The sequence below is a fragment of the Leptodactylus fuscus genome, chromosome 2 (genome assembly GCF_031893055.1).
Source record: "Leptodactylus fuscus isolate aLepFus1 chromosome 2, aLepFus1.hap2, whole genome shotgun sequence".
NCBI lineage: Eukaryota > Metazoa > Chordata > Amphibia > Anura > Leptodactylidae > Leptodactylus > Leptodactylus fuscus.
In genome coordinates, this window is record NC_134266.1 from 180,189,373 (window position 1) to 180,216,123 (window position 26,751).

The 26,751-nt window shown below is 40.9% G+C and overlaps 1 protein-coding gene across 1 annotated transcript; it reads left to right on the forward strand.

Annotated features, from left to right (window-relative positions):
• ADPRHL1 (ADP-ribosylhydrolase like 1) lies at positions 1-25,642 on the forward strand. The gene is made up of 7 exons (XM_075265273.1): positions 1-234; positions 8,225-8,389; positions 11,222-11,347; positions 15,543-15,683; positions 19,370-19,497; positions 21,821-21,953; positions 25,485-25,642. Exons 1-7 carry the CDS (start codon positions 21-23, stop codon positions 25,640-25,642), a joined length of 1,065 nt encoding a protein of 354 aa, XP_075121374.1. The 5' UTR covers positions 1-20.
• The last annotated feature ends 1,109 nt before the right edge of the window (positions 25,643-26,751 follow it).

Genomic DNA, 26,751 nt, shown 5'->3' on the forward strand with positions numbered 1-26,751 from the left:
AACTGCAAAGTCCTCTCATCATGGAGAAATTTACAGCTGCTCTGATCCTGGGTGCGGTTGGCGATTCACTGGGATATAGAAACTTTAGCTGGGAAATCTGTGCTTCAGGTGTGAAGATTCTTGAGGAGTTGAAAGGACTAGGAGGTATAGAAAAGTTGGTGCTATCTGCAGACAAATGGCCAGTCAGTCACAACACACTAATGCATGTGGCTACTTCAGAAGCTCTTGTCACAGGTAAGATATCTAAAGCTAAGTGCACAATGTTATTACACTGTACATTTATTATATCAGAAAGCCAGCAGCATGGCTAGAAAATCAGCTTAACATTGTCCTTACTAGCCTACATAGTCTTACTAGCCATCTGATTTCCTCCACCCCTTAAGAAGAGTTTTTCGAGTTGTAAAAGGAAACAAGGCTCTGAGGCCATGTTATATACTCTTACTTGTTTCCAAAGCATCAAATATGTATTATCCTTTAAATGTCCCATCACTGATGGGCATGCACTTCAAATAACTACTGCCATAATGCTTGTACATAAGAGGGGCTATTCCACCAAGGACACGCACACTCAATTGGGTCAAGCCTGCATATGTTCAAGGGAAATGGGAGTAAATAGTGGACACACACCTATGACCCTGGCTATTCTCTCCTGGGCACAAAATTATCAGGCATATTGAGTTCAACATGCACAACCGCCAACATTTCTTATCTATAGAGAGTCAGAAGGCCCCATACACATTAGATGGTCAGTGCACACTGCTGACATTTAGGGGTTATTTATAAAATCCCTGGTGGTCTAGGCTATAGAAGGAGATAACTGTAAATCTCCTGGTGGTCTAGGTCTAATCCTTGGTGTGAGGTATATAACACGAATATGGTTGAATTCAGGTTCCTCATGTTCTCCATTTGCTGCAGCACTTTTCTCACTACTGTTAAGGTACATGAGAATACATTAGCTTGGACAGTGCCTATTCTAAGTGTAGAAACTGCCTATGACATTCTTCCTCTTTCATCCACTACTCCTTTCTTTGTAAGCCAAATGATTCCAAATATTAATCCAAGAGCGTGTACACTATAAAAGAAGCTTGCCTGTTGTGCTGACCTTTATGGTGGACTCTATTCCATGAATGGAGTAAGCAGAGCAGTTGTTGCTCCCATAAACGGTGCCCAATCTAGTGCGCTAAACTATACAGCTAGCTTAGTCCTTTGGTTACATGAACTGATAAAGTCATGTATTCATTAGAATAAGTTTAAGAAATAATGAGTACTTTAATATTTAGTTAAATAGAAAATTAAGAGTTCAATTCCCATCCGCGGCACTATTATTATTATTATTATTATTATGATATGTGATAGCTCTCCTGACAGACTGTTATAAAATGCTCAAAGCCAAAATCTCAGTTAGTGTCTCCTTCCCTCTCAGACTGCAGGTAGTAAATCTACCTTTGTAGACATTTGTAATGCTCTAGGTGCACTATATATACCGGTATAAATATATATATATATATATATATATATATATATATATATATATATAGTGTCAACCAATTGACTCCAGAACCAGTACACAGGCAGCCTCACTATTGATATTAAGTCAGTATATCCTTACCACAATGTATACCTCCTAGCTTTCAAAGCACTGAAAGAGGGACAGAATGTGCAACGCACGATTAACACTGCTGTATGTTAACCAACCATTCCCATCAATTTCTCTTTCTGCTCCTGCGCAGTATAATGTCCCTCCAATTGCCCCCATAGTATAAAGTCCCCTTCTTGTTTCCTCATCAGAATAAACTCCCTCTCCTGATTTGCCCAAGGTATAATGTCCCCCTCCAGCCTACACCTGCAGTATAATAAGATAAGATAATCCTTTAATAGTCCACCATGGGGAAGTTCAGTGTGTTACAGCAGCATGGATAATACAATAATATATTACAAGAGAGAACATATACAGCTCATAGCAGATAGAAAAAGATACTAGGAGTCATAGCAACTAAAAAGAAAAGAAGACTTCAGAATCATTTATTTCTCTGTGCAGAGTGATCTGATTATACAGCCTGATTGCGGTTGGGAGGAAGGATCTCCGATAGCGCTCCTTCTCACAGTTGGAGTGAAGCAGTCGGTCACTTACAGTACTGCCCAGTGCTGTCACATACATGGGATGGAAGTTGTTTTCCAGCATGGCGCTCACCACAGACAGTATCACCCACCACCTGTACTAGGTCCAGGGGGAACCCCAGGACAGAGCTGGCCCTTCTAACCAGCCTGTCAAGTCTATTTCTGTCCCTAGCTGGTATGTTATGCCCCCAGCCAGGGGGAGTAATGTCCTCTTCACTTGCCCCCATAGTTTAATGCCCCCCTCCACCAGTCCCAACAGTATAATGTCCCCCTCCGGCTGCCTCCCACAGTTTAATATCCCCCTCCAGCTATCCCAATAGTTTAATGTCCCTTTCCTGATGTGCCCAGGGTATATTGTCCTCGTCAGTGTAAGTGATGTCACTACACCATGTCTACTACTCCTGGAGCAGAGATAGGAGCCAAATGGTAACGCAGGAAACAAATGGCTTCCTGCTTCACCATTATATATGCAATTCATCTGTGAGATGAATTGAAGCTGGAACATACCTCCCACTAACTGGGAAAGCACCCAGAATCTGGATGGTTTGGAGGTATACATGAAAAGTACAATCACTGATGACAACCAATCTAGTCACTGTTTTACCATCCCCATTGCCTTGGCAAAGTGATCTCTGTTATCTGATTGGTTGGTATGAACATGTCATGATTTTGCTTCAATTATATATTATTCTCCCATGTAACAAGCGTGTACATAGGAGAATAATACATGAAGATGAGAGGGATGTATTATATAATACCTCTTAAGATGTGGGAGACATATTATATCCTAAACGCTATTGAGCTGAGACATATTATTGCTGAGACGTATTATTATACTAAATTCTAAATAAATATAAACTGAATGTAAGAAGCAATCATATATTCTACTCTTATATCCTGCAGTGACAGCTGCGTGCAGAAGAATTACACTATTAAGATTTCGATATGAATCAGAAGCAAACAGTTGTATATAGCTATAGCTTGAGGTTGTCTATGAGTGCTGTAGGTGGCTGCTATCATCTTGTCTCAATTTGAGAGATATATATATATATATATATATATATATATATATATATATATATATATATACGGAGAGAGTGATCCTGGAATGTTGTCTGTCTTTTGTTTGATAAGTCTGCCACTTGTTTTAATGCCACTGCCTAATCTTCAGCCAAGAGGGGCCTAAAATTAGTTGCAATGTTCACTCAGTGGGAATGCTGCTTATCTGAAAATAAACTCACCCAAGGCTTGGAACTTAAGTGTTGTCAGTTTCTCATATAATGTAAGGGGCTGAAGTCTGCTAAGTGTTCATGTGAAGATTTAGTTTATAGACAAGCTTTCTCATACACTAAAGGAATTAAAAGATTGAGAATTTTCTGACCTCAGACAGCTTTATTACGCAGGTTGCACTCAGAAAACAAACCATAAACTCAAAAATCTGAGTCTTGTCCAGACACTAACTGAACAAAGAACTGTTCCTGACTACTTGGACTAGACTGAGCTTATCTCAGACAACTGAAACACAATCACGGTGGCCCACATTTACTAAGGTGGATGTGCTTCCACTTGGTGCATTGTTCGCACATTGTGGTACATCTCAGTCTTTGTGCCCCTCACCACTTTTTTAGACGGTAGGTAGAGTGGGGCAGGGATCTAGGTGATCCGCACTTTTTGAGTAATTCTGGCGAGTCCTGCGCCTGGCATGGAGTCATTTTAGACTAGGATCACCAGTCTTAATAAATCCCCCCCATTGTTTACAGCAGTGGTGTCCTCTCTCCTTACCCGGGCTGACAGACCTGTATGACGGGTGAACACCTTTGTCTACTCAGCAGATTCATTAAGCAACCCAATCCTTGGCCTAACCTGCCTTTTAGATAACTGCTCCGCCACATCATCCCCCCCCCTCCCCATCATGGCCATAGGTCTGTTCACCGACCACTGTAACCCAGCCACCAGAGTCAAAGTTTTTGCCAGGGACTGCAGCTTTACATAAGACATCTAATGCACCACCTAATGGGAGTCATGGATCTACTGCAGCTGCCTAACCTCTGTTTTCTCAATGTCTGAAGCTATTTCTAAAGGGAAATAATGAGTGATGTGATGTCTATTGCTCCATACCCATCTATATTTCAGTTACCACACCTTGCAGTATTACATTGTTTGTTACCATTGCCAACTTTATACTGTAAGGAAAAATCCGATTCATCTGGTTTATTACTACTTACATCACTAGATTACAAGGACACAGCCGACCAGGGCGTCCACCTCACTGGCACTACATAACAGTTCACATTTAAGAAGCCACCTGTGCAGATATTTTTTCAACATGTCCCATGTCCTTTTATCTACCTTTATGGGAGAACTCTTTCTTAATGTCTCTCATAGCCTCCTCCTCAGCACATATATTGTCATTGTTAGATAGCGGGACAGTGACAACATCAGACTCATCTCACACCACATTAGATTCACAAGAAAGAGCATTTATATGGCCTAATCCCAGATTTTTCTGAACCTACAAATTCTTGCCATCATGAAGTATAACCACTAGGGGCACACTTGAGCACTTAATAATCGTGAAGTTACCCCAGTGACTGTTTCATTCACAGCCCGTCACCTTCAGCAGTCACCTGCACAGATTTTTTGCTACAACTATTCACAACATCTGTTCTTGGATAATGCAAGTAATACATTCTGTGTGTCATCAGGTATAATTTCTATAAACACATTGCTATCATCAGACATAAACATAGATCCATGCCTTAGATGTATTTTCCCAGTAATAGTCCCCACTGTCACCATAGACACTTCCTCCCACAGTTGCCAAAAATGATGAAAGTCTCTGCCGACTACAAACCCTCCTGTGAGCTCCTCACATTTTATAAACCTGTGCTCAGGAACAGCATTGGGGGGGGGGGGGGGGGGAGTTTCAAGACTTGGCAATTGTCCAGGACCCCGAAGATCCACAGCATCAGGCTTTTAGAATAATGACTCGAATCCAGAGAGCTCCACTTACAGCTATATCCGCATGCTATGCTGTGCGTGCCGACACTAGCAGAGCAGGGAGCTGAAAATCCCTGCTCTGCCATAGAAGACTGATAGTAATGCACTGGACGTCATGGCACAGGCCTTCACTGCATCACGCCTCCTGTGCCAGTCCTAGCAGGAGAGACTTTGGCTACTCCACTCATCAGGGGATCACAGTAAGGTGTAAAAAATTTATTGTTTTCTGAAAATTCAAAAGGGGATCTATAACTGATAAGGGGGCAATTATAAAGGGCGAACTATTATTTATAAGGACAAGACTAATATACGGGGGAGAAATTATATTGGAGGAACGATGTTGGGCGAGTATGTTTTTGTTTTTTTGGGGGGTTTTTTCACATTCCCTGGCCTGCTGGCAGAGATCCGTAATTCCTGGAAATCCCTTTAAGCTCAAGACAATCCATATGAGTATGCAATAGTGTCATGTTTCAGTTTGTTATAGACCTTTATCAGACGCACTGTGTATGATACAATAGAACATCTAACACCATAAATATCTCTTAAGGCAAAAAATTATACACATAAGCAATAAACAATATCCAAATAAATAAGAGCTGTATCTGTAGGCAAACAGGTTTTTATAGTAATACAGTACATTAACTTAAAGATGGTCAAAGAATGACTATATTCATACCAGAATATAATAAAATAATAAGAGTTTAGTAAATGAAGAGATACTAGTTAGCTGTGGTTACAAATAATGTAATAGCTAACTGAACGGGGAGCCCCATTATATATCATGCACTTGTATATACCATCGTTCAATGACTTCCAGAGTTGCTTGGCACACACCTAGCTATTCATATAACTAAAACAATAGACATATAGTGTTTATAGTACTTTTGGGGAGTGCGAGGGGCTGAACTTATGGCCTGAGCAGTCAGTTTATAACATGACCATAGTACATGCATTGGAAGAAATGAGCAATAAAGACTGACCAGCATGGTATACAGAAATACAGGCAAAAACTAGAGTGAACCTCCTATAGATATACAACATGAAATACATATAGATTTAACCCTGTCATATCACATGAATAAGACGCTATGATTTTGTGAAAAATATGTCCTATTACAGACTTTGTGTCTGTGTAAAAAAAACGGTTTCCAGGCAGAAAGGCCGCATACAGACACCAGCAGTTAGCATTAAAAAACATGCAAATGAATGGGTTTCAAAGCTGACCGCCAGCAAGCCGTCACTTGTCCATTTTCCCCGGGATTAAGGATGGAAACCCCTGGGCGGACGGCGGCGGTAGTGTGAACAACCCCTAAGTGAGCACATGGCTTTGTGTGTACTATATACTGTATACAACAGATCTTTGAAGTACACACAAAACCATGTGCACGCTTACAAATGTGAATCTAGAATCAAATGCTCTCTCTGTTGTATATAGAGGACAATATAGTGCATGCTTGTGTAAATAACTATGATATTGTAGGGGCCACAACCATCTGGGTTTTCAGCTTCCACCAGCAGCATGTGAGAAGAGCATAGGGTAAAAAAAAACAAAAAAAAAACACAGCTTAGTTTACATCCATATTTTCACCAAATTTCCTATTTTTTCATAAATAAAAGCAATAAATATTGATCAATGTTCACCATTAATATGAAGTACAATTTAAAAACGCTTTGGTATGGTAGTGTCTCAAAGTTATTGTCACATAAAGAGACATAAATCAGTTGGGAAATATGGGCTCATGTCCTTACAGGATTTCGTTGTGTGAGATTAGATAAGCAAGCTTCCTATTTTTTAGAAACAGAACTACAGTCATGGCCAAAAGTTTTGAGACTGAACATTTTCGGGAGACAATTTTTGGTTTTCACACAGTTTACTGCTTTACTGTCAGATGTTTCTATGGCATACTGAAGTACAAGTATAAGCATTTCATAAGTTTTAAACTTTTTTTTATTGACAAATACCTCAAGTTTACACAGAGACTCAATGCTTATTGTGCTAACCCTTATTTTTCAAGACTTCTTCAATTTGCCCTGCCATGCTGAATATCAGCTCCGGAGCCAAATCCTGACTGATAGCAACCCATTCTTGCTGACCAGTGTTTGGCTTTATTACAATTTCAATGTTTTATGTTATCAGTTTTGTCTTGTGACATAGTGTTACATTATGCTGAAAAAAGCATTATCACCAGATAATGAACAAAACATTGAAATCTTGTGTTCATAACCAGGAAGCTCCCAAGATCTCAATCCTATCGAGAACTTGTGGTCAATCATAGAAACATAGAAGATTGACAGCAGAAAAAGACACATGGTCCAAGCCTTAACTACTCTATCGGTGAAAATATTCTGATTTTGCTTATGATCTTCCCCAACTAATTTTAGATTGTGCCATCCTTGTTTATGTGTGTAGTTTTTTTTTTTTTTTATTAAAAAATACTTCCTTCTTGAATCTTATTTATACATTTCTCATATTTAATGGTTTCAATCCTTTAATGGTTTCCTCAGAGCTAAACAGAATAAGTTCTTTAAGCCTCTCCTGATATGTTTTATGCTTCAGACCCACCACAATTTTTGTAGCACACATTTGCACCAGTGTTATTTATTAGAGATGAGCGAGTAGTTAAATGCTCGAGATTCAAATATTCAATTCGAGTAGTCCTCAATATTCGATTACTCAATCGGATATCGAATCCTATTATAGTCTATGGGAATAAAATGCTCGTTTCAGGGGAAACCAATATTTGACAAATGGGAGTCACCAAGTCCACGAGTAGCAGGAGGAGAGTGTTGAGGAGGAGCGAAGGAGAGTGCGGTACTTGGGCAATCAGCACCGGGAACTATAAAGTAAAAGCAAAAGCAGTACCCCGTGCCTGCTGACACGCCATTAACCCTGTACAGTATATCTGTATGATCATGGAGACACATTATTATTATGGGAACACTTGTATTCTGGCGTAAAGGATCATAGTGCAGTTCATATATGTCACATATCACATCATTCAAAAACTGTACACTGTACACTGTACACTGTATAGCATTCGGCCAATCAACGCTGGTTCTGCACCCAATGCATTTTTATTGATTATTTAATAATTTATTTTTACAGATTTTTGGTGCTTAGAAGATCTGTACCGGGACATGGTGAAGCAGTACGTTGATGTTGTTGACAGGCTACAAGGAAGACGCCCAGACCCAGCAACCATTGAAGGCTGTTCACACCTTAAACCGGACAACTATTTGCTTGCATGGCATACTCCATTTAATGAAAAAGGTGCAGATTTTATCTCTCTTTCAGCAGCATAACAAGAAAGTTTTATTTTTGGGAAGTACAAGTATTGCTCAGCATTGGAACAATTGCATGTAAAGAAGCGCAGGATCTTTTCTAGCATTCTCCAAGTACAAAGCTCGGGGATCATATGTATTAAAACTATTGCAGACAAAACATTGACCTTGCTGAAAAGCAGATCTCCTAAAGTGTCCCTACAAAGTTAATACCTATTAATAATGTATCTATTACGCATCACTTCACCCCCTGGTTGCATTGATTATTGGCACATCTCTGATTACATAGGGCAAAGTGCTGCCGAAAATCTGCATCTTTTATGCTGCATAAGGTATATTCCATATGGTGTACCTGATGTAGCTGTAGCAGCATTCAGTCCTAGGGCTGCCAATGGTTTCACTTCCATTCACACTACCATTGTATGACTTTATCTTCCATTACAAAAGTACACAAACATGACAGAAGATAGCTTCCATCATATGGATTACATTAGCATACCGCCCAACCCTCCCGATTACCGCGGGACACTCACGCTTTCCTACCCCTGTCCTGCCGTCCCACGCAGCTCTCTACATGTCCCGCTATGTCCCTTTAATGATTTACTGATCAATCATTCCTCCGATCACCGCCTGCTCTTATAACAGATAAGAGGCTGCGGTGATCGGAGGAACGCTATACTATGGTTCAAGGACCTTGTGTGACATCACACAGTCACGTGACTAGGTGGGCGTGTCAGTGTCCCGTGCAGTGAAGAGAGAAGAGATCCGTGTAAGGTACTGAGAAGGGAGGGGGAAGGGGGATCTGAGATGCAGGATGGAGAGAGAGAGAGAGAGAGTGTCTGTGTGTGTATGTGTGTGTGTGTCTGTCTGTGTTTGTCATTACACTGGGGGCAACATGAAACTCGGGGCAGATGAAAGGGGATATGAAACGGAGGGGGGAGATTAAACCAGGGGCAGAGATGGAGGAGGGGACATGAAATGGAGCAGGTAAAGGGGGCACTTAAACTGGAGGACAACTGGAGAGGGCATTAAACCGTAGGAGTAGCTGTAGGAGGACCTGCCTGCCTCTAGTTGCCCTCAGTTTAATGTCACCCTCCAGCTACCCCTACGGTTTAATGTCTGCTTCTAGTTGCCCACCGTTTAATGTTCCACTTCATCTGCCATTTATTTATTGCTGCCTCCAACTACCCCCATTGCTAATGTCCCCCTCCAGCTGATCCAGTTCCATGTTTAAACTGGGGCACCAGGAGAGGGACTTAATACTGTGGGGCAGTTGGAAGGGGGACATTACAATGTGTAAACATATAATCTGCGGATGACTGTAGGAGGATTATACTGTGTTGGGGAACATGAAAAATGAAAGAGAATGGGCGGAGTCAACATAAAAGTGGGCAGGGCTATATCTGCTGCGGCACGCTATTGTTGTTCAAAAGTTGGGAGGTATGCATTAGTGTCAATGGGAAAGAAGACACCGTTCTCTGCAACAGTTTAATGACGGAAGACAATAACGGTAGTGTGAACACCCCCTAAATTAACTTCCATGTTTAATTACTGGCCGCATAGTAACAGAAAAAAACGTTATTCACGTGATAGAAGTCAAAGCACCTGCAAACTGGGATTGAATGCAGCTAATGTCGTATCAGGTACATCGTGTGGCTGTCTCTAGAAAGTGCGATTATCAGAAAGGAATACTAGTAAGAATAATTGTCCTGATAACAGGGTTGGCTAATGGGACCTTAATTCTCACACATTATCTGACGTCAGACGTAGGGATATGATACTACAAAACTGACACTGGCCGAGAGAAAAGTCCTACATGAGGCTAAGGCCGCACGGGTCGTATCCACAACACTAAAGCGCTGCAGGAAGAACCGCTGCGTGAACGCATTGCTGTTCTTTCCGCAGAGCTTTTAAAATAAATTTCACAGAGTTTTCCTCTGCGGACTTTCTCTTAACATTATATCTACGGGAAAGCCGCCAGCGTTTCCATAGGTATAATTGACATGTTGCGATTTGCATATCGCAATGGCTTTGCAAATCGCGGCGTGTCCGTGCTGCGATCTTTTCTGCAAAGTGGGGATGGGATTTGCATGAATCCCATCCACTTTGCCTGCACTGTACAATGCCGTGATTTTTCCTGCAGCGTCTCCGCTGCGGGCAAATCGGGGTGTTTCTGGTCCGTGGGGCCCCGGCCTCAAGGAGTTTTTTCTCTCACAACTTTGTGAACTTAGCCTGATAAACAATATCCCAGGGGCAACATGGTAGTTAAGTGGTTATCACTAAAGCCTTGCAGCGCTGGAGTCCTGGGTTTGAATCCTGGCAAGGACAACATCTGCAAGGACTTTGTATGTTCTCCCAGTGTCTGCGTGGATTTCCTCCCATACTCCAAAGACATACTGATAGGGGAAAAAAGTAGATTGTGAGCTCACATTCTACATTTATATATATATATATATATATATATATATATATATATATATATATAAAAACTTATACCTTTTTTGGCCGCTTTCTGCCAAAAGTGTATTCAAATTAATTAAAAAATCTTAGAACTCACCCTTCAAATAAATTCTGATGCAAAAGCAAAAAAATCCCTAAAAATTACTTTACCAAGGGTGTTCCCAATCTATTAAAACAACGCCCCAGTTCTGTGTCCACACATGGAGAATGGGGTATCCGATGTAACCTTCATAATTATTTCTTTTGAATTCTGAAAATAACCGATGATCTGATTGGACATTTGTGTCACAGGCTAGGGAAACTTTAATCCAGATATGCAGTATATTGCAGTAATGGTAATGATGTTCTTGTTATGCTCTAGGTTCTGGATTTGGAGCTGCCACTAAAGCAATGTCCATTGGTATGAGATACTGGCAACCCGAGAGGCTGGAGACTTTGATTGAAGTCAGCATTGAATGTGGGAGGATGACACATAACCACCCAACAGGCAAGAGACCAAGGACAAACTGACACATAAGCTGAAAGGCTGAGACAATAACTTAAATTGAACCAACTGTTTTAAGTAAAAGTCTGTTTTGATGGTTAAAGGGGTTACACCATGACAATTATTTACCCCTTAAATATTACTTTGGCTTTTCCAGGTGCTCCTAATGAATTGAATGGAGCAAGGACCACATTCTGAATCCATTGCCACATTCACAGCACCCTTGTTCAAACCGGATAGGTCTTTGTGATTGGATATCCAAAAAGCAGCCATTTATTCCCTGTCCATAGTATAGTTGATAAGTGGCTTTTCATGGCATATCCCTTTAAGCAAGTCTTCCATGTACTTGCTTAATAACGGCTCACTATACATTCAGAGATGCTGAAAACGCATCTAAGGCTACAGCCACGTCTTGCTCTACAGGATGTCTACCGCAGATATCCCATGGCAAGAAATAGTCAAATCTGCTGCTTTCAGCTATACTTACTAAGTGACTGGTCCCCACTTTCAGGCTTCACATGGCTGCAAACGCTGCACCTGCAATGGACCTCATAGATCACTATGATGCAAAAGGTTCCATCGTGAACTGGGAGATCTGGCCAATGGCCTTATGATCTGACCTGTTTTGGCTTTAAAACTGCATCAGAAAACCTGATTCAAAAACTGAAGTTATATGAGGTTGGGGCTAAGTTGACATCTGTGCTGGCCTATCTGCAGTTTTGCTGGAGGACTAGAACAACGGACAGAACAACTGCTAAAAGAGGAGCCCTAATATATGAAACCCGATGGACTCCATTTACTATAATGTGTGTAGTTTTTGAACCATAAAGTTCCATGAGCAGGCCTTTTCTACGTGCTGATTTTAGGCAGCATTCACACTGAGTAACGCTGGTGTTTTTTGTGCTTATTTTGGCACGTAGCGCCGCGTTTACATGAAGTGAATGTAGCCTGAGTGTACACAGTGCTTTTTCCCCATAAAAATGCATGTTAAGACGCCTACTTTTTTAAAAAATAAAAACACCCTTGTTTTTGCATACATTTTGTGGGAAAAAGCATTGTGTAGACCCAGTCATCGCGGGATTATGTCTGAGCTGGTCTTTAAGCCTAATAACATAAACAGGATTGCTTCCGTTCACTGACTGAGAGAAATTGATAATACAACTTGGGAGATCCAATGCAGTTTGCTGATTCAGAATTTATACAGATGAATGTATTCTGGTTTTGTGCATGTTCTATAAACTTGGCGCCAATGATGTGATTGAATCCTAATTCTTAGATCTAAAGTTTCTGAAGGCATTTATCTATAAACAACCCTACAAGTTTAATTATAAATGTAGGCAAACTTTGTAAGCAAAATAATAAGACAAGCAGTACATGTGATAAGAAAGAAGCTTTAGTACTGTTTACCCACCACCTCCTGGGGACTAAGTTTCAAGCCTTATAAGAATACAGTGTCGCTAGCAGCATATCTCCTTCCAGTAAAAACTCCTGGCTTATTAAATCATCCACTAAATGCAGAGCCAGACAGAATATCACAGAGCTCAAGCAGATGATAAATAAACCACTAAAACGTGACCTGCAGCTGCTGACAAGACACCTAAAGCTGGCAGACAACGGTATATCAGTTGTATACAGATGTAGCAGAGTTAACCCCGAACTTCTGCAATTAGTTAATCTGATATCTTATTTCAGAAGACAAAGAAAAACAATGAAAAGTCATTGAAGAATGTTCTTTTTACCGATGATTTTTCATTGTTTTTTGTTGTCTTCTGTGATAAGATATCACCAGATTAACCCATTACAAGTTTGGCTTAAAGGAGTTGGCCACTTTCAGACCAATATTGAGAAACAAACATTATTGTTTGTACAATAAAAAGATATACAATTTTCCAATATACTTTCTGTATCAGTTCCTCACACTTTTCTAGATCTCGGCTTGCTGTCATTCATTCTGTTACCTTTAGTGGATAAAACTCTGACCATGGTCATGTGATTTACGGTCCATGGTCATGTGATTACCAGGCAGATGTCTGATTATTGTGCTGTGACTATAACGAGCGGCACCTGTGTGCTCATCACATGACCATGGACCATAAATCACATGACCATGGTCAGAGTTTTATCCACTAGAGGTAACAGAATGAATGACAGCAAGCAGAGATCTAGAAAACCGTGAGGAATTGATACAGAAAGTATACTGGAAAATTGTATATCTTATTATTATATAAACCATAACATTTGTCTCTGAATACTGGTCTGAATGTGGCCAACCCCTTTAACCCTGCTACATCTGTTAATTGAAGGGGTTGTCTGAGTCCTGCCTGAGCTTCTCTGGTCTACTTTACCAGCAGCGACTGCTCTGTACAGGTCACATTTGTCAGGTATTTGAGTGAGGTGATCACTGCAGTCTATCATAAGCCTCAAGCGGTGACCTCTTGTGAAGTGAACTTTTGAAGAACAGAAAGAGGGACAAAATGTGCGGCGCCGTGGCAGATTTAGCTCCACCCACTTTTATGTTGACCCCATTCATTCTCATTCATTTTTCATGTGCCCCCACACAGTATTATCCTCCTTCAGTCACCTGTACATTATAATGTTCCCTTCCAACTGCCCCACAGTATTAAGTTCCTCTCCTGGTGCCCCAGTTGAAACTGGGGGAAACTAGAGGGGACATGAAACTGGAGCAGCTGGAGGGGGATATTAACACTGGGGGTAGTTGGAGGGGAGCAATAAATTAATGGCAGCTGAAGTGGGACATTAAACTGGGGGCAACTAGAGGGGGACATTAATCTTGGGCAGCTAGAATCAGACATTAAACCGCAGGTGTAGCTGGACAGTGACATTAAACTTGGGACAACTAGAGGCAGACAGGTCCCCCTACAGCTACTCCCTCAATTTAATGCCCCCTCCAGTTGTCCCCAGTTTAATGTCTCCCAGTTCAAGTGACCCCTTCATCTACCCCCAGTTTCATTTCTCCCCACCATTTCTCCCCCAGCTTCATATCCACCTTCATCTGCCCCCAGCTTCATATCCCCCCTCCATCTTTCCCCAGTTTCATGTCCACCTTCATCTGCCCCCAGTTTCATGTCCCCCCTCTATCTGCCCCCCATTTTCATGCCCCCCCTATATCTGCTCCATTTTCATGCCCCCGTTCCTCTTCCATCTCTACCCCTAGGTTACTGAGAGACACACACACACACTCTTCACCCTGCATCTCATATTCCCCTCCCCTCTCAGTACTTTTAGACGGCACATCTCTCCATCTTCCGGCCGGCACACTAAGACACTCCTCCCCAGTCACATGACATCTGACGTCACACAGGTCCTTCTGATTACAGTAGTACAGCTTTCCCCCAATCACCTACCGCTTTTATCGCTTTTATAAGAGTGGGGGGTGACCAGAGGAAAGTTTGTTAAGTAAAACACTAAAAGTACATAGTGGGACATGCAGGGAGCTGTGCGGGACTGAGGGACAGGAGTATAAAAGCAGGACTTTCCCGCTAAATGCAAGACAGTTGGGAGCTATGGGTCACTGCTGAGGCCTGTGATTGGCTCACAAATGGGCCATCATTGCTGATGTGCGCTAAGTCCTGAACACACAGGACTGGGAAGAAGTGCCTGATTTTTTTATTTTTTTTATTTTACTGGCCCCATTTGCAGCATCTGTACACTTTAAAAAAGGACTATTACAATCCCTTTAACATGTTCTAGCAAACAGGATTCAATTATTTCCTTTTACATTATTTTCCTTGCAGACAAATACATCACTAAGACTAAGGCCCCATGTAGCAGGCCACAGCAAAAAGCGCTTTGGAAATCACTGCATTTCCACTGCGTGTATTTTTTTCCATGCAAACCTTATCTCCACAGAAAATGTCCTGGATATAAAACCAAATTGACAACATCCCTTAAAATTCTCCTGACAAAGCTTTTATACAGCCTCAGGTAAGTAAGTGAGTAATAAATACAAATATACAGAAGTGCGTATTGCTATGGATTATGGTTCACCCTAGGTAGATGGATAAATAACAGTTATATACCAATGTAGTACACCTTTATGTTATATGTCCTATATCACATAAGGAGAACACGTGTATTTCAATGAATCCTGTGTTTATTTGTTAATAATTTTGTCATATACTACTGTATATCTCAGGACTTGGAGATTCATTGGCTGTATATATATTCTAATATGCAGGATTCCTGGGTTCACTCTGTACTGCTTTATTTGCTTCTTATGCAATACAAGGAAAGCCTTTGGCTCAGTGGGGAAGAGATATGCTTAAGGTTATTCCTATGGCTGAAGATCACTGTAAGAAAACCATTCGTCATATGGCAGGTAAGATGGAAATTATATTGTTTTCCTATAAAATTGTGAATGGGTATTGCAGTCTGTAAAATTATATTAAAACTGATTCATACTTAATCTCACTTAAGGTTTGGGCTCAGAGACAGCCTATACAGTCATGGCCAAAAGTTTTGAGAATGATACAAATATTAATTTTTACAAAGTCTACTGCTTCAGTTTTTCTAATAGCAATTTGCATATACTCCCGAATGTTATAAAGAGTGATCAGCTTAACAGCAATTATTTGCAAAGTCAATATTTGCCTAGAAAATGAACTTTATCCCCCAAAACACATTTCAACATCATTGCAGCCCTGCCTTAAAAGGACCAGCTAACATCGTTTCAGTGATTGCTCCATTAACACAGGTGTGGGTGTTGATGAGGACAGGGCTGGAGATCAATCTGTCATGATTAAGTAAGAATGACACCACTGGACACTTTAAAAGGAGGCTGGCGCTTGGCATCATTGTTTCTCTTCTGTTAACCATGGTTATCTCTAAAGAAACGCATGCAGTCATCATTGCACTGCACAAAAATGGCCTAACAGGGAAGAGTATCGCAGCTAGAAAGATTGCCCCTCAGTCAACAATCTATCGCATCTTCAAGAACTTCAAGGAGAGAGGTTCCATTGTTGGCAAAAAGGCTTCAGGGCGCCCAAGAAAGACCAGCAAGCACCAGGACCGTCTCTTAAAAGTGTTTCAGCTGCGGGATTGGGCTACCAGCAGTGCAGAGCTTGCTCAGGAATGGCAGCAGGCAGGTGTGAATGCATCTGCATGCACTGTGAGGCGGAGCAAAGAAGCCACTTCTCTCCAGAAAAAACATCAGGGACAGACTGATATTCTGCAAGAGGTACAGGGAGTGGACTGCTGAGGACTGAGGTAAAGTCATTTTCTCTGAAGAATCCCCTTTTCAATTGTTTGGGACATCTGGAAAACAGCTTATTCGGAGAACACGAGGTGAGCGCTACCACCAGTCTTGTCTCATGCCAACTGTAAAGCATCCTGAAACCATTCATGTGTGGGGTTGCTTCTCAGCCAAGGGAATCGGCTCTCTCACAGTCTTGCCTAAAAACACAGCCATGAATAAAGAATGGTACCAGAATGTCCTCCAAGATCAACTTCTCCCAACCGACCAAGAGCAGTTTGGTGATCAACAATGCCTTTTCCAGCATGATGGAGCACCTTGCCATAAAGCAAAGGTGATAACTAAATGGCTCAGGGAACAAAACATAGAGATTTTGGGTCCATGGCCTGGAAACTCCCCAGATCTTAATCCCATTGAGAACTTGTGGTCAATCATCAAGAGACGGGTGGACAAACAAAAACCTACAAATTCTGACAAAATGCAAACATTGATTGTGCAAGAATGGACTGCTATCAGTCAGGATTTGGTCCAGAAGTTGATTGAGAGCATGCCAGGGAGAATTGCAGAGGTCCTGAAGAAGAAGGGTCAACACTAGGGTTGAGCGATCGGGATCGGAAAAGATCGGATTTAGATCGGCGATCAAGTAAATTTCACGACCGAGATCGGAATTCCGACCTGATCTTTTCCAGCGGGATTGAGATCGGAGGTTATCTCAAGATCGGCTCAACCCTAAAAGTGACTTTTGCCATAGAGAAGCATTGACTAGGGTTGAGGATTGGGTTCGGAAAGGATCGGATTCCGATCGGCGTTCGAGCAAATTTCACGATCAGGATCGAGATCGGCTGGAAAATGATTGGAAATCGGATTTTAAAATCGATCTTGAAATGTCAAGATCGGCTCAACTCTAGTCAACACTGCAAATATTGACTTGCTGCATTAACTCATTCTGTCAATATAAGCTTTTGTTACTCATAATATGATTGCAATTATATTTCTGTATGTGATAAAAACATCTGACAAACACACATAAAAACCAGAGGGCAGCAGATCATGTGAAAATATAATATTTGTGTCATTCTCAAAACTTTTGGCTATGACTGTAGATGGGATAACTGCAGTGAAATTACAAAATCAAAGCCACAAAAAGGCCAGCTCTCATGTACACACACTATACTGTTCATTTATGCAAAAGTTTGTTTAAATCTTAAGTATGCTATAGGCTGAGACCCCACATTGTGGAAAACCAGTTTGTTTGTTTTTTGCAGATTTTGCTGCATTTTTTTTTTTTTTTTTTGCCAAAACCAGGAGCGGATTTAACAGAAGGGAGAAGTACAAGAGCTTCCTTTGTTTGTCCCTTTCCTTTTTAAGCCATAATGTGGAGCCTCAGCTGTAAGAGGGTTTTGAGGCAAAAAAAGTTTTAAAAAACCCACAATGTATTAAAATAGAGTATTCCTGCAGCAGGCCTCTGGTCTTTTCTTCGGCCCTGTTTCGTGTGCTCCAGTGATGATGTAATTCACAAAGTTACACCCCATATGATTATATATACATCATCCATAATGTAGACCAGTCACTAGAAAAACATACTATTCAGTCAGTTAATTAATAGTATTTAATCTGCTCCCTTTTTTTCCCTTCAATTTGGACCATGGGATTGATCAAAGTGCCCTGGCGTAAATCACACAAAAATTGATCAAACACACTCTTGCTAATAAACAAGCAAAGGATCTGTCATAGGTGCTAGCTGACAGATAAAAATATATAGTTATTGAAAAACACATAAAATATATTTCCATATATGGAAATAAATAGATGAAAACTGACAGTGCAGATAGTAACCAAAGGGGTCTGAGGAAAATAATGGAGACCAACATAGAGAGGATCAGGTAAATAGGATGCAAAAATGAATGCACCAAGTCACGTATTAGTAAATTCTCCAATAAAGACATACATATATTATCTTAAGTGTCCGCAATAGGATAGTAGCAAGGCTCCCTACAATGACTATACATATTAACCCACTGGTATATGTAGAAGCATAGTGCAAAAATCAGTTACTCAATAATATTAAATGACAGGACATAGACATAGTTACAGTGTGGTTTCCTCCCGTTGACACCGCCCAATGTGCATTTCGGCGCTCTGCCTTCGTCATTGATGGAAATGGTGTCTGATGAAAGTAATATAAGAACAGAAGAGAATTGTTGAGGATGCAATTGCCTAATAAAAAATGTTTCCTTTCTCTTGAAAATGTTCTGAAGAAAAGAAAAGAAAAAAATATTGCCTGTTGCACAGTAGGCAAATCGCATTGCCTATTAACCCAAAACTGTTCATATGTATGATAAAAAGTACTGTAACATTAGTGACACTATCTGACAATCATAGTTATACTCTATTATGCGGCGTTGACCTGTCCGCTGTTATTCTGCCTAAATCCCCAGAAAAACTGCCTAGGGACAGCTTGCCAGCAGTCACTTTAAAATCCCATTAATTTCAATGGGTTTCTCATACCGGTGTCCTTATGCAGCCTCTCTGCTGTGAAACTGTTTTTTTTTTTTTTGGGGGGGGGAGAGGTTTAATGGACACAAAGTGGGACATGCAGGTCTTGTGTCAGTGCAAAAAAATGGCCTCAAGACAGAAAGGCTGCATATGAACTCCAATGGTTTGCTTTAAAAACCCATTGAAATTAATGGATTTTTAAACTGAATGCCGGCAAGCCGTCCCTATACAGAATTTAGGTATAATCACAGTGGACAATTCAAGGCACAAGTGTGAACACTGCACTACTGAGTTCTTGTGTATTTAATTTAATATAGAATACCAAGAGCACTGGTTCTACTTTGAAGCTAAATGGCAATTTTATCTGGAAGAAAGAGAAATTGAAGAAGACAATATGAACAAGCCCACATTTCCTGATAAGTATGATGCTGATGAGAGAGACAAGGTATGGCCATCCATTTCATAAATCTTTTCTAACTGAGCAAAGAAATCTTATGCATCAAAGGGGGTAATCCAGATAATGAATACCAGACATCTGATCTACCATCCCTACCAAGAAGCAGAAGTCAAGCATGCACTTGGTCACTTCATACCACTATATTTATTTAGCTTACTTGTATAGCGCCATCATATTCCATAGTGATTTACCAACATTGTCAATCACTGTCCCATATAGGGCGCACAATCTACATTACATTCCCTATCAGCATGTCTTTGGAATGTGGGAGGAAACCCACGCAAACTCCCTGCAGATATTGTCCTTACAAACCCGAGACTCCAGTGCTGCTAGGCTGCAGTCCTAACCACTGTGCCAATGTGCTGCTATAAGGGGATCAAACCTCTTTAGGCCATGTTCACTCTGCGGAAATGGAAGAGGAATTTGAGGTGGACTTCTGCCTCCAATTCCTCTTCTATTTCTGCTTTTCCAGTATCTCACCTCATCCCATGGCCAAGCTCTTGCTTTCACTCAGTGATTAGGCTTAGATAAATGGGTATAATTGATGGATTGGATTATGCTGCAGACTCTATGGTTGAGTCATCCTCGGGATCAAGCAGGATGCTTGTTTTTTCAGCTTCCTTGTTTGATCTCTGCCTCTCATTGAAAACAATGGAAGGCAGAATCAAGGTGGAACTTCGGGTCTAAAACTTTGTGAAAAATTCTGCCTTGTGAATGGGCATTTAATGAAATATTATAAACAAAAAACATAATTAGTATTACTGATAAGGTCAGAGTCGCGTTTATGACTAAATGACCAATAATCCTGGGCAACTGTTGTCATCCTAATTAATTAGGCTGAGTGTTAGGCGGTAAAGAAATCACACCCCTCTATGTGTTGGTATTCGTTCTTTTCGCAGCTAAAGAATGTGTGCTGATGCCCTTTTTATTAAAACACAGGGGTTAAATAGTATCAGAGAAAGGAAGTGATATAACAACAACGTACGTTTTCATATTCATTCCTGATTGGTATGGTACATCTCAATCAAACAGAAAAAGTTTAAGCAGTTCCATATATACAGCGCCGCACCTCCCATGAGGCGACCTGAAGCGACCGTTTCAGGCGGCGCTATGCCAGGGCCTCGGGAGGGCGGCATTTTTGCTGACCTAAGCCAGTCCAGGACAAGCTGTCCTGGACTGGCTTAGCGTCACCGTGTCTGCAGCCCGACACAGGAAGCGAGTGGTGTATTGGGGCGGCCCTGCTGGACGCAGCGCTACTCCAGCAGCCGCCCCTCACACTCAGGCAGAGAGCAGGTCCTCTCCCTGCCTGCTCTCTGCCTGCGAACGCCACTCGCTCCGCTCGGCCACGCCCCCTTAACGCTCAGCCCGCCCCTTCAGTGTGTCCCCGCCCCTTTCTTGTGACCCGCCCCTCTTCCGGGGTGGGGGGTCGGCTTTCTGACGCCGCTTCAGGCGGCAGAAAGCCCAGGTCCACCCCTGCATATATAGCCAGCTACTCCCGATCCTGTGAGGTAACCTTGGGGAGCTGTCTTGTGGCAGCAAGCCAAGCATTTGTTTTTCTTGCACCCGTCGTGGATGCAGGCTCCATCTTATCATATAACATTATATCAATTTCAAGCATAAGCAACTATATCTAGCATTCAGCTTTTAAGGATAACAATGTTTTTCATACATTGCATGATTATAAACTTCACATAACCATGTATGATCTATAATGTTGTTTATCTGCAAGGTGCCATAATGTGACTTCACAACGTCTGAATGCCAAAATGTGTTTTAAAAGTTGTATGCACTCAAAACGATACCAATACACACTTTAGTATACACCACAAGAGATAGCCATCACACAGTTTTGTCTACAGAACAATGATAATCAAAAAATTATAGGTCTCAGAATATGGCAATACAAAGCGAATTGTTTCCTAAAACATATAAATTTGGTATTTCTATAATAATAATACTGGCCTGCAGTATAAAGTTAGCATGTAATTTTTACTGCATACTGCTCACTATAAAAGTGAAACCCTAAAACAACAGCCATTGTTTTTATCTCATTCCACTCCATGAATTATTTTTACAGCTTCTTAATACATTATATGAAACATTACATAGTGCCATAAAAATACAATTCTTCAGAAAACAAGTGCTTTTATTTTTTTATGTTGACAGAACAAAGGCAGAAAGTAAAAAGTAAAAAACAGAAATGGAATTATCAGGAAGGGTTAAATAAAGCTTACATTATAAAGGGTTATAAAGGCCTTTTAATACACCAACAAAGTTATAAAATCTAATTTTATTAACATTTAATATATAGACATATAAGAAATGGAGCTCAGAAGGACGTGGAGGAAGAAGAGGACATGACGCGCCAATGATTGCATATGACGCCCTGTTAGGAGCTGCTGGAGATTGGAAAGAACTTTGTAGTCGAGCCATGTTCCATGGAGGTAAGTAACAATATTTATCATAGACAAAAATATGATGCCTTCCTTTGCCCTAAACCAGACCCCAAAATAAATATAAACCCCCAGACCTCTAATATACAAACCTCATAATGGATCCTAAAAAAAATACAGACCCTTTACTAATAAAGAACCAGATCTTACCCTTAAAGGTAAAAGTCATTTTTAGCTAAGCACATAGTTACATAGCCATTAGAAAGGCTATTCCACACCTACCTTTTGTATGTAAATTGCCTCGGTAGTCTTTGAATAAGTCTGTTTTTATTCATATGCTAATTAGAATTCTCCGTGCACCGGAAGTGTCTGTGTCCTCTATTCTCTATGTGTGTGAGAGCTGAGTCATCAGCACAGCAGCCTCTGCTGTGCATACACATATAGAATAGTAGAGGGTGCACGGTGAAACTTCCGTTGAATGGAGAAGGCTAATTAGCATATGTATTAAAAAGTACTTATTCAAAAACTACTGAGGCAATTTACATAGGTATGGGTGGAATAGCCTTTCTAAAGGCTACGCAAGTATGTGCTTAGTTAAAAATGACTTTTCCCAATGTTAGAGCTCCTTTAATACAGTTCTCAGAGCAGACCCCCTTAATATGGACCATACACCCAATTAACACAGATTTCAGACACTTCCTTAGTACGCACTTCAGAGCAGTTTCTCCATAAATTGGTATCAAACTAATGACAGTGCCTTGTACAGCGGCTTCTACACTTTTCAAAGATATCTTTCTTATTCTGCATTACAGCTCCATTTTTATCAAAATCAACGTTTTATTCTTCTGCAAATCACCTGAAAAGTGCTTAAAGGGGTATTCCCACCTCACATACTCACAAGTCTTTATTGCTGTAAAATCTTCTTTCTTCCTGGTTTCTTGCATCATTTGGTGGGCGGGGTTTCACATACAGCCTGCCGTTTAGCTCCACCCCAAAATCTGTGTGTAGCTCCGCCCACCCATATTGGACTATGAAGTACAGGCAGCAGCAACTCCATTCTGTGTTACATACAGAGACTGCCTGTCTCTGCCATAATGAACACAACTGAATTAGCTAACCTGATAACTGGGAGAACAGAAGAAATGAAAGCAGCTCCTCTCCTCTATCTGCTAACAGGAAGCTAGGTCATGTGCTGTAGACACAGGAATAGCTAGATACACAGGCTCGCTCCCTGCACTTAGCCCCTCCTCCCTTCCCCCTGAGAGCAGCAGATACATCACTTGACTCATGAGCAGCTAAGTCAGGGCTGTGGCCACAAAGAATTGAATAAAGTAAGATAGTGGACAAACAAAGCAGTTTTGCTGAAGCATTGTATTTAGGAAAAGTCTTACATCCACATTAACAAGCAGTATAGATAGGATCCTTGTGATGGGACAACCCCTTTAACTGCATAACTACAGACAAAATGTGACAAAATTGAGGTTATCAGTCAAGCACTGTGGGGAAAGGAGGGGGCTGGGGACTGGCCAGGGGACCATTATCTAGACCAGAGAGTAAAGCCCCAGCAGGAGAAGATATACACACTGCTGTGAGGAAGGGCTGACTGACTGACTGTCAGAAACTCCCTTCTGACAGTGAAGAGCTACAATACCGGCACCAATAGCTTTTCACTGGGGGCACAGAATGGTAAAGTCAACAAAAGTATTCAGTTTTTCATTATTCAATGCTAGCCATACCATTTTTATGAAAGTGGGTCGCTGCAGGAGGGATGAGTGCTCCTGCAGCACAACAAATTTATTCTGTTAGAAACTGTTGGAAATTATAACTTAAATTGCATTAAGGGATCCTTCACACGGAGTTTACACTCACTCATACGCTGCTCACTCTGAACGAGTTTACGTTCAGAATGAGCGTAGCGTAAACTCCGTGTGAAGGCTCCCTAAGGGTCCTGCAAGTGTGAACTTAGCGTAAGAAAGTTATAGGTATCAGAATACAGTGACTCAAGGAAAATCATTCACTTTCAAAAAGTGACGTTTTATTTGTAAAAAGTGGCAAAACATAACAACAGCAACATAAATATGGTATCTCCGTAATTATATGAGCCACCAGACAAAGCTGCCTTGTTGTTTTTAATGCAGAGAGGAGCCATAAAAACAAAAAAATTATGAATTGTGGGTCTTTTCACATGGTCCCCCCAAAAATTATTAGTAAAAGATAACATTATAAACTAGCCTCTGCCCAAGACTTCATCTGCATGTTGTTGGCGTCAATGATCCACCTATATTCAGCAAATAGCAGCCGTCACTGGTTCGCCTGCTCTGGCTTTATGACTGCTCTCAAGCTGTCCTGCTGCCGAACTTGTTCCTCGCACTGTGCCTGTGATTGTTCCAGCTGGCTGGAACGCCATATAATGAGTGTGTTGTTGCCGTAGATGATCTGCCTGCTCCGGCGTTTCGGCTGCTCTAAGAGCCACTTGACGCCTAGCTTGCTCAATCCTCCTGAGTTCCGCTTGAGGAGAAGTTTGTTGACTTCTGGCTACCTTTATAGCTCTCGTTGTTTTAGAGATTTGTGACAAGTTAGATTTTCTTTTTCCCAGCATGTTTAAAATTGGCAAACTACCAATTTGGATTAAAGGGGTTTTCCCATCTCAGTGTGACAGCACTGGAGCAGATCAGATAATATGCAAATGGTTGTACACAATGGACTCAGTGTTATCTGTGTGTGCACATAGAAAGATAACAGACCAGGCTTTATCAGCAAACTCCCAGTAACTGAGATAGTGCTGCTGGCAACAGCAGTTTAATATAGTATATGAACAAAATTCATAACTGTTGTGAAGCCATGTCATTTACTGGGATAAAAAATAGCCTATGTGTTAATTGAGGTTACAAACTATCTATGTGCCAAATTTCATCCAAATCAGTTCAGCTGTTTTTGCATGATCGAGTAACAAACACACAAACTTTCACATTTATAATATTAGTACGATACCACTAAATGATTCCAAATGAAAGTACAATTTGTCACGCAAAGAATAAACCCTCACTTAGGCCCGGTTCACATCTGTGATCGGGGTTTCCGTTCCCCTGTTCACATGAAAAATGTGGAGAGAAAAGCACTGTAAGCAGCACTTTTCCCTCCGCATTTTTCATGCGGAAACCACACGGACCTTATTATAGTCTATAGGGTTCATGGGTTTCCTAAGGTAACCCCTTTTTTATGTGGATTTAGTTTCCGTTTGGGGGTCTCCAAGCGGACCCCCCGAATGGAAACCCATGCGCAGATGTGAATCACGTCTTAGCTATGTCGGCAGAAAAATAAATAAGTTATAGATTTTGGAAGGCAGAGCAGGAAAACTGGAACTGGAAAACTGGAAAAAAGTTGCCGAGCATTAACATACAAACTACGCTTCATCCTTAAAGGGTTAATAATCCATACTTTCTACACACAATATAGGAAGAAAAGTGGCATGGTGATATGTATGTATGATAGTTGCCAATATATATATGTGTTGTGGTCCCACATTCATTCTTACATTATTTACAAATAGATATTTTAAAGAACTTTCCATTTTTTCTGCAGGAGAAAGTGCTGCTACCGGATCTATTGCCGGTTGCCTGTTTGGGTTACTGTATGGTCTAACTAATGTACCAAAGGGTCTATATCAAGAACTTGAACTAAAAGAAAGGCTCCAGTACTTGGGCGAGAAACTCCATCAAGTGTCTTCAAAAGAAAAGTAAACTGCTATTTTCAATTTATTAATGCTAAATGAGGAGATATAACTAAGTTTAGTGTTTAGTGTGCACTTGTGGGATGTTACAATGTTACGCTGTTCTTACTAGTAGTTCTTTCAATTAATTGTAGTCAGTTTCATCAGTCATCCTACCTCAGTTATAGGTCATGAAGCAGGGACACCCTACACTACTGAACTGTATGCATCTGCAGAAAGGTTTCTATTACATTTACTGAGGGTATTACTTAGAGTAAGTTGGTAAAAACTTCATGCATCATTTTTGCCTATTTATAAATTATGGATTACTTACATATAGTGTGCAGTTAAAGGAGTTTTCCATGAACATAACTATAATTAAATTGGCAAATATAAATAATTTTTAGAGTTTTAAAGATTTTCTCTAACTATTTTAGTGGTTGAGGGGATATCGTCACTCCATAGGGAGAGAACCACCATTTAGATGTGTGGAGTCTTATTAAGCCATGAGCGCTCCACTGCAAAGGAACTTGGGAAGAATATGCAAATCTGACTTCTATGATGTAATTAGGATGTCATTGCCTCAAGTATGCACACCAATAGAGGGTGCTGACTGAGAATGTGCCAGATCAGTCCTTTCTGCGCCAAGCTGATGAGATGCAAATACATTGAAACAGCTGTCCTTGGCTGAGAGACTGTATCTGGTAAAATCCCAACATCATTGCAAACAAAGGCCTCTGAGAAGGTCGGCATGATGTTAAAGGGAGCGCCCTCTATAGGTTTGTTTGACTGAGACGCTGCCTTCCTAATTACAACATGGAAGATAGACTTGCACATTCTCAGCCAGCGCCCTCTATTGGTGTGCATACTTGAGGCACTGACATCCTAATTACATCATGGAAGTCAGATTTGAATATTCTTCCCATATTTTAGTGGTGACAGTTGTTTCTTCTGATTGGTTGCCAATGGATATAACCATGAATGCAGGAATTTTCAATGATCCGACATTCGTCAGGAACCCAGAGTTATTGTGGATGGGTTATCAGGCAGGGAATGTATGAGAAGTGCAGAGATCTGTGCCTGTGGTAAGATGTGACAGCTTTGTATGGAGCAGACAAAAGACATGCAAAGTAGTTAGCT

Excerpts from the sequence above, each read along its gene's own strand:
- ADPRHL1 (XM_075265273.1), top strand. The coding sequence starts at position 21 with ATGGAGAAATTTACAGCTGCTCTGATCCTGGGTGCGGTTGGCGATTCA. Across the intron at positions 235-8,224 it reads TTCAGAAGCTCTTGTCACAG|ATTTTTGGTGCTTAGAAGAT; the intron begins GTAAGATATCTA and ends TTATTTTTACAG. Across the intron at positions 15,684-19,369 it reads AACCATTCGTCATATGGCAG|AATACCAAGAGCACTGGTTC; the intron begins GTAAGATGGAAA and ends AATTTAATATAG.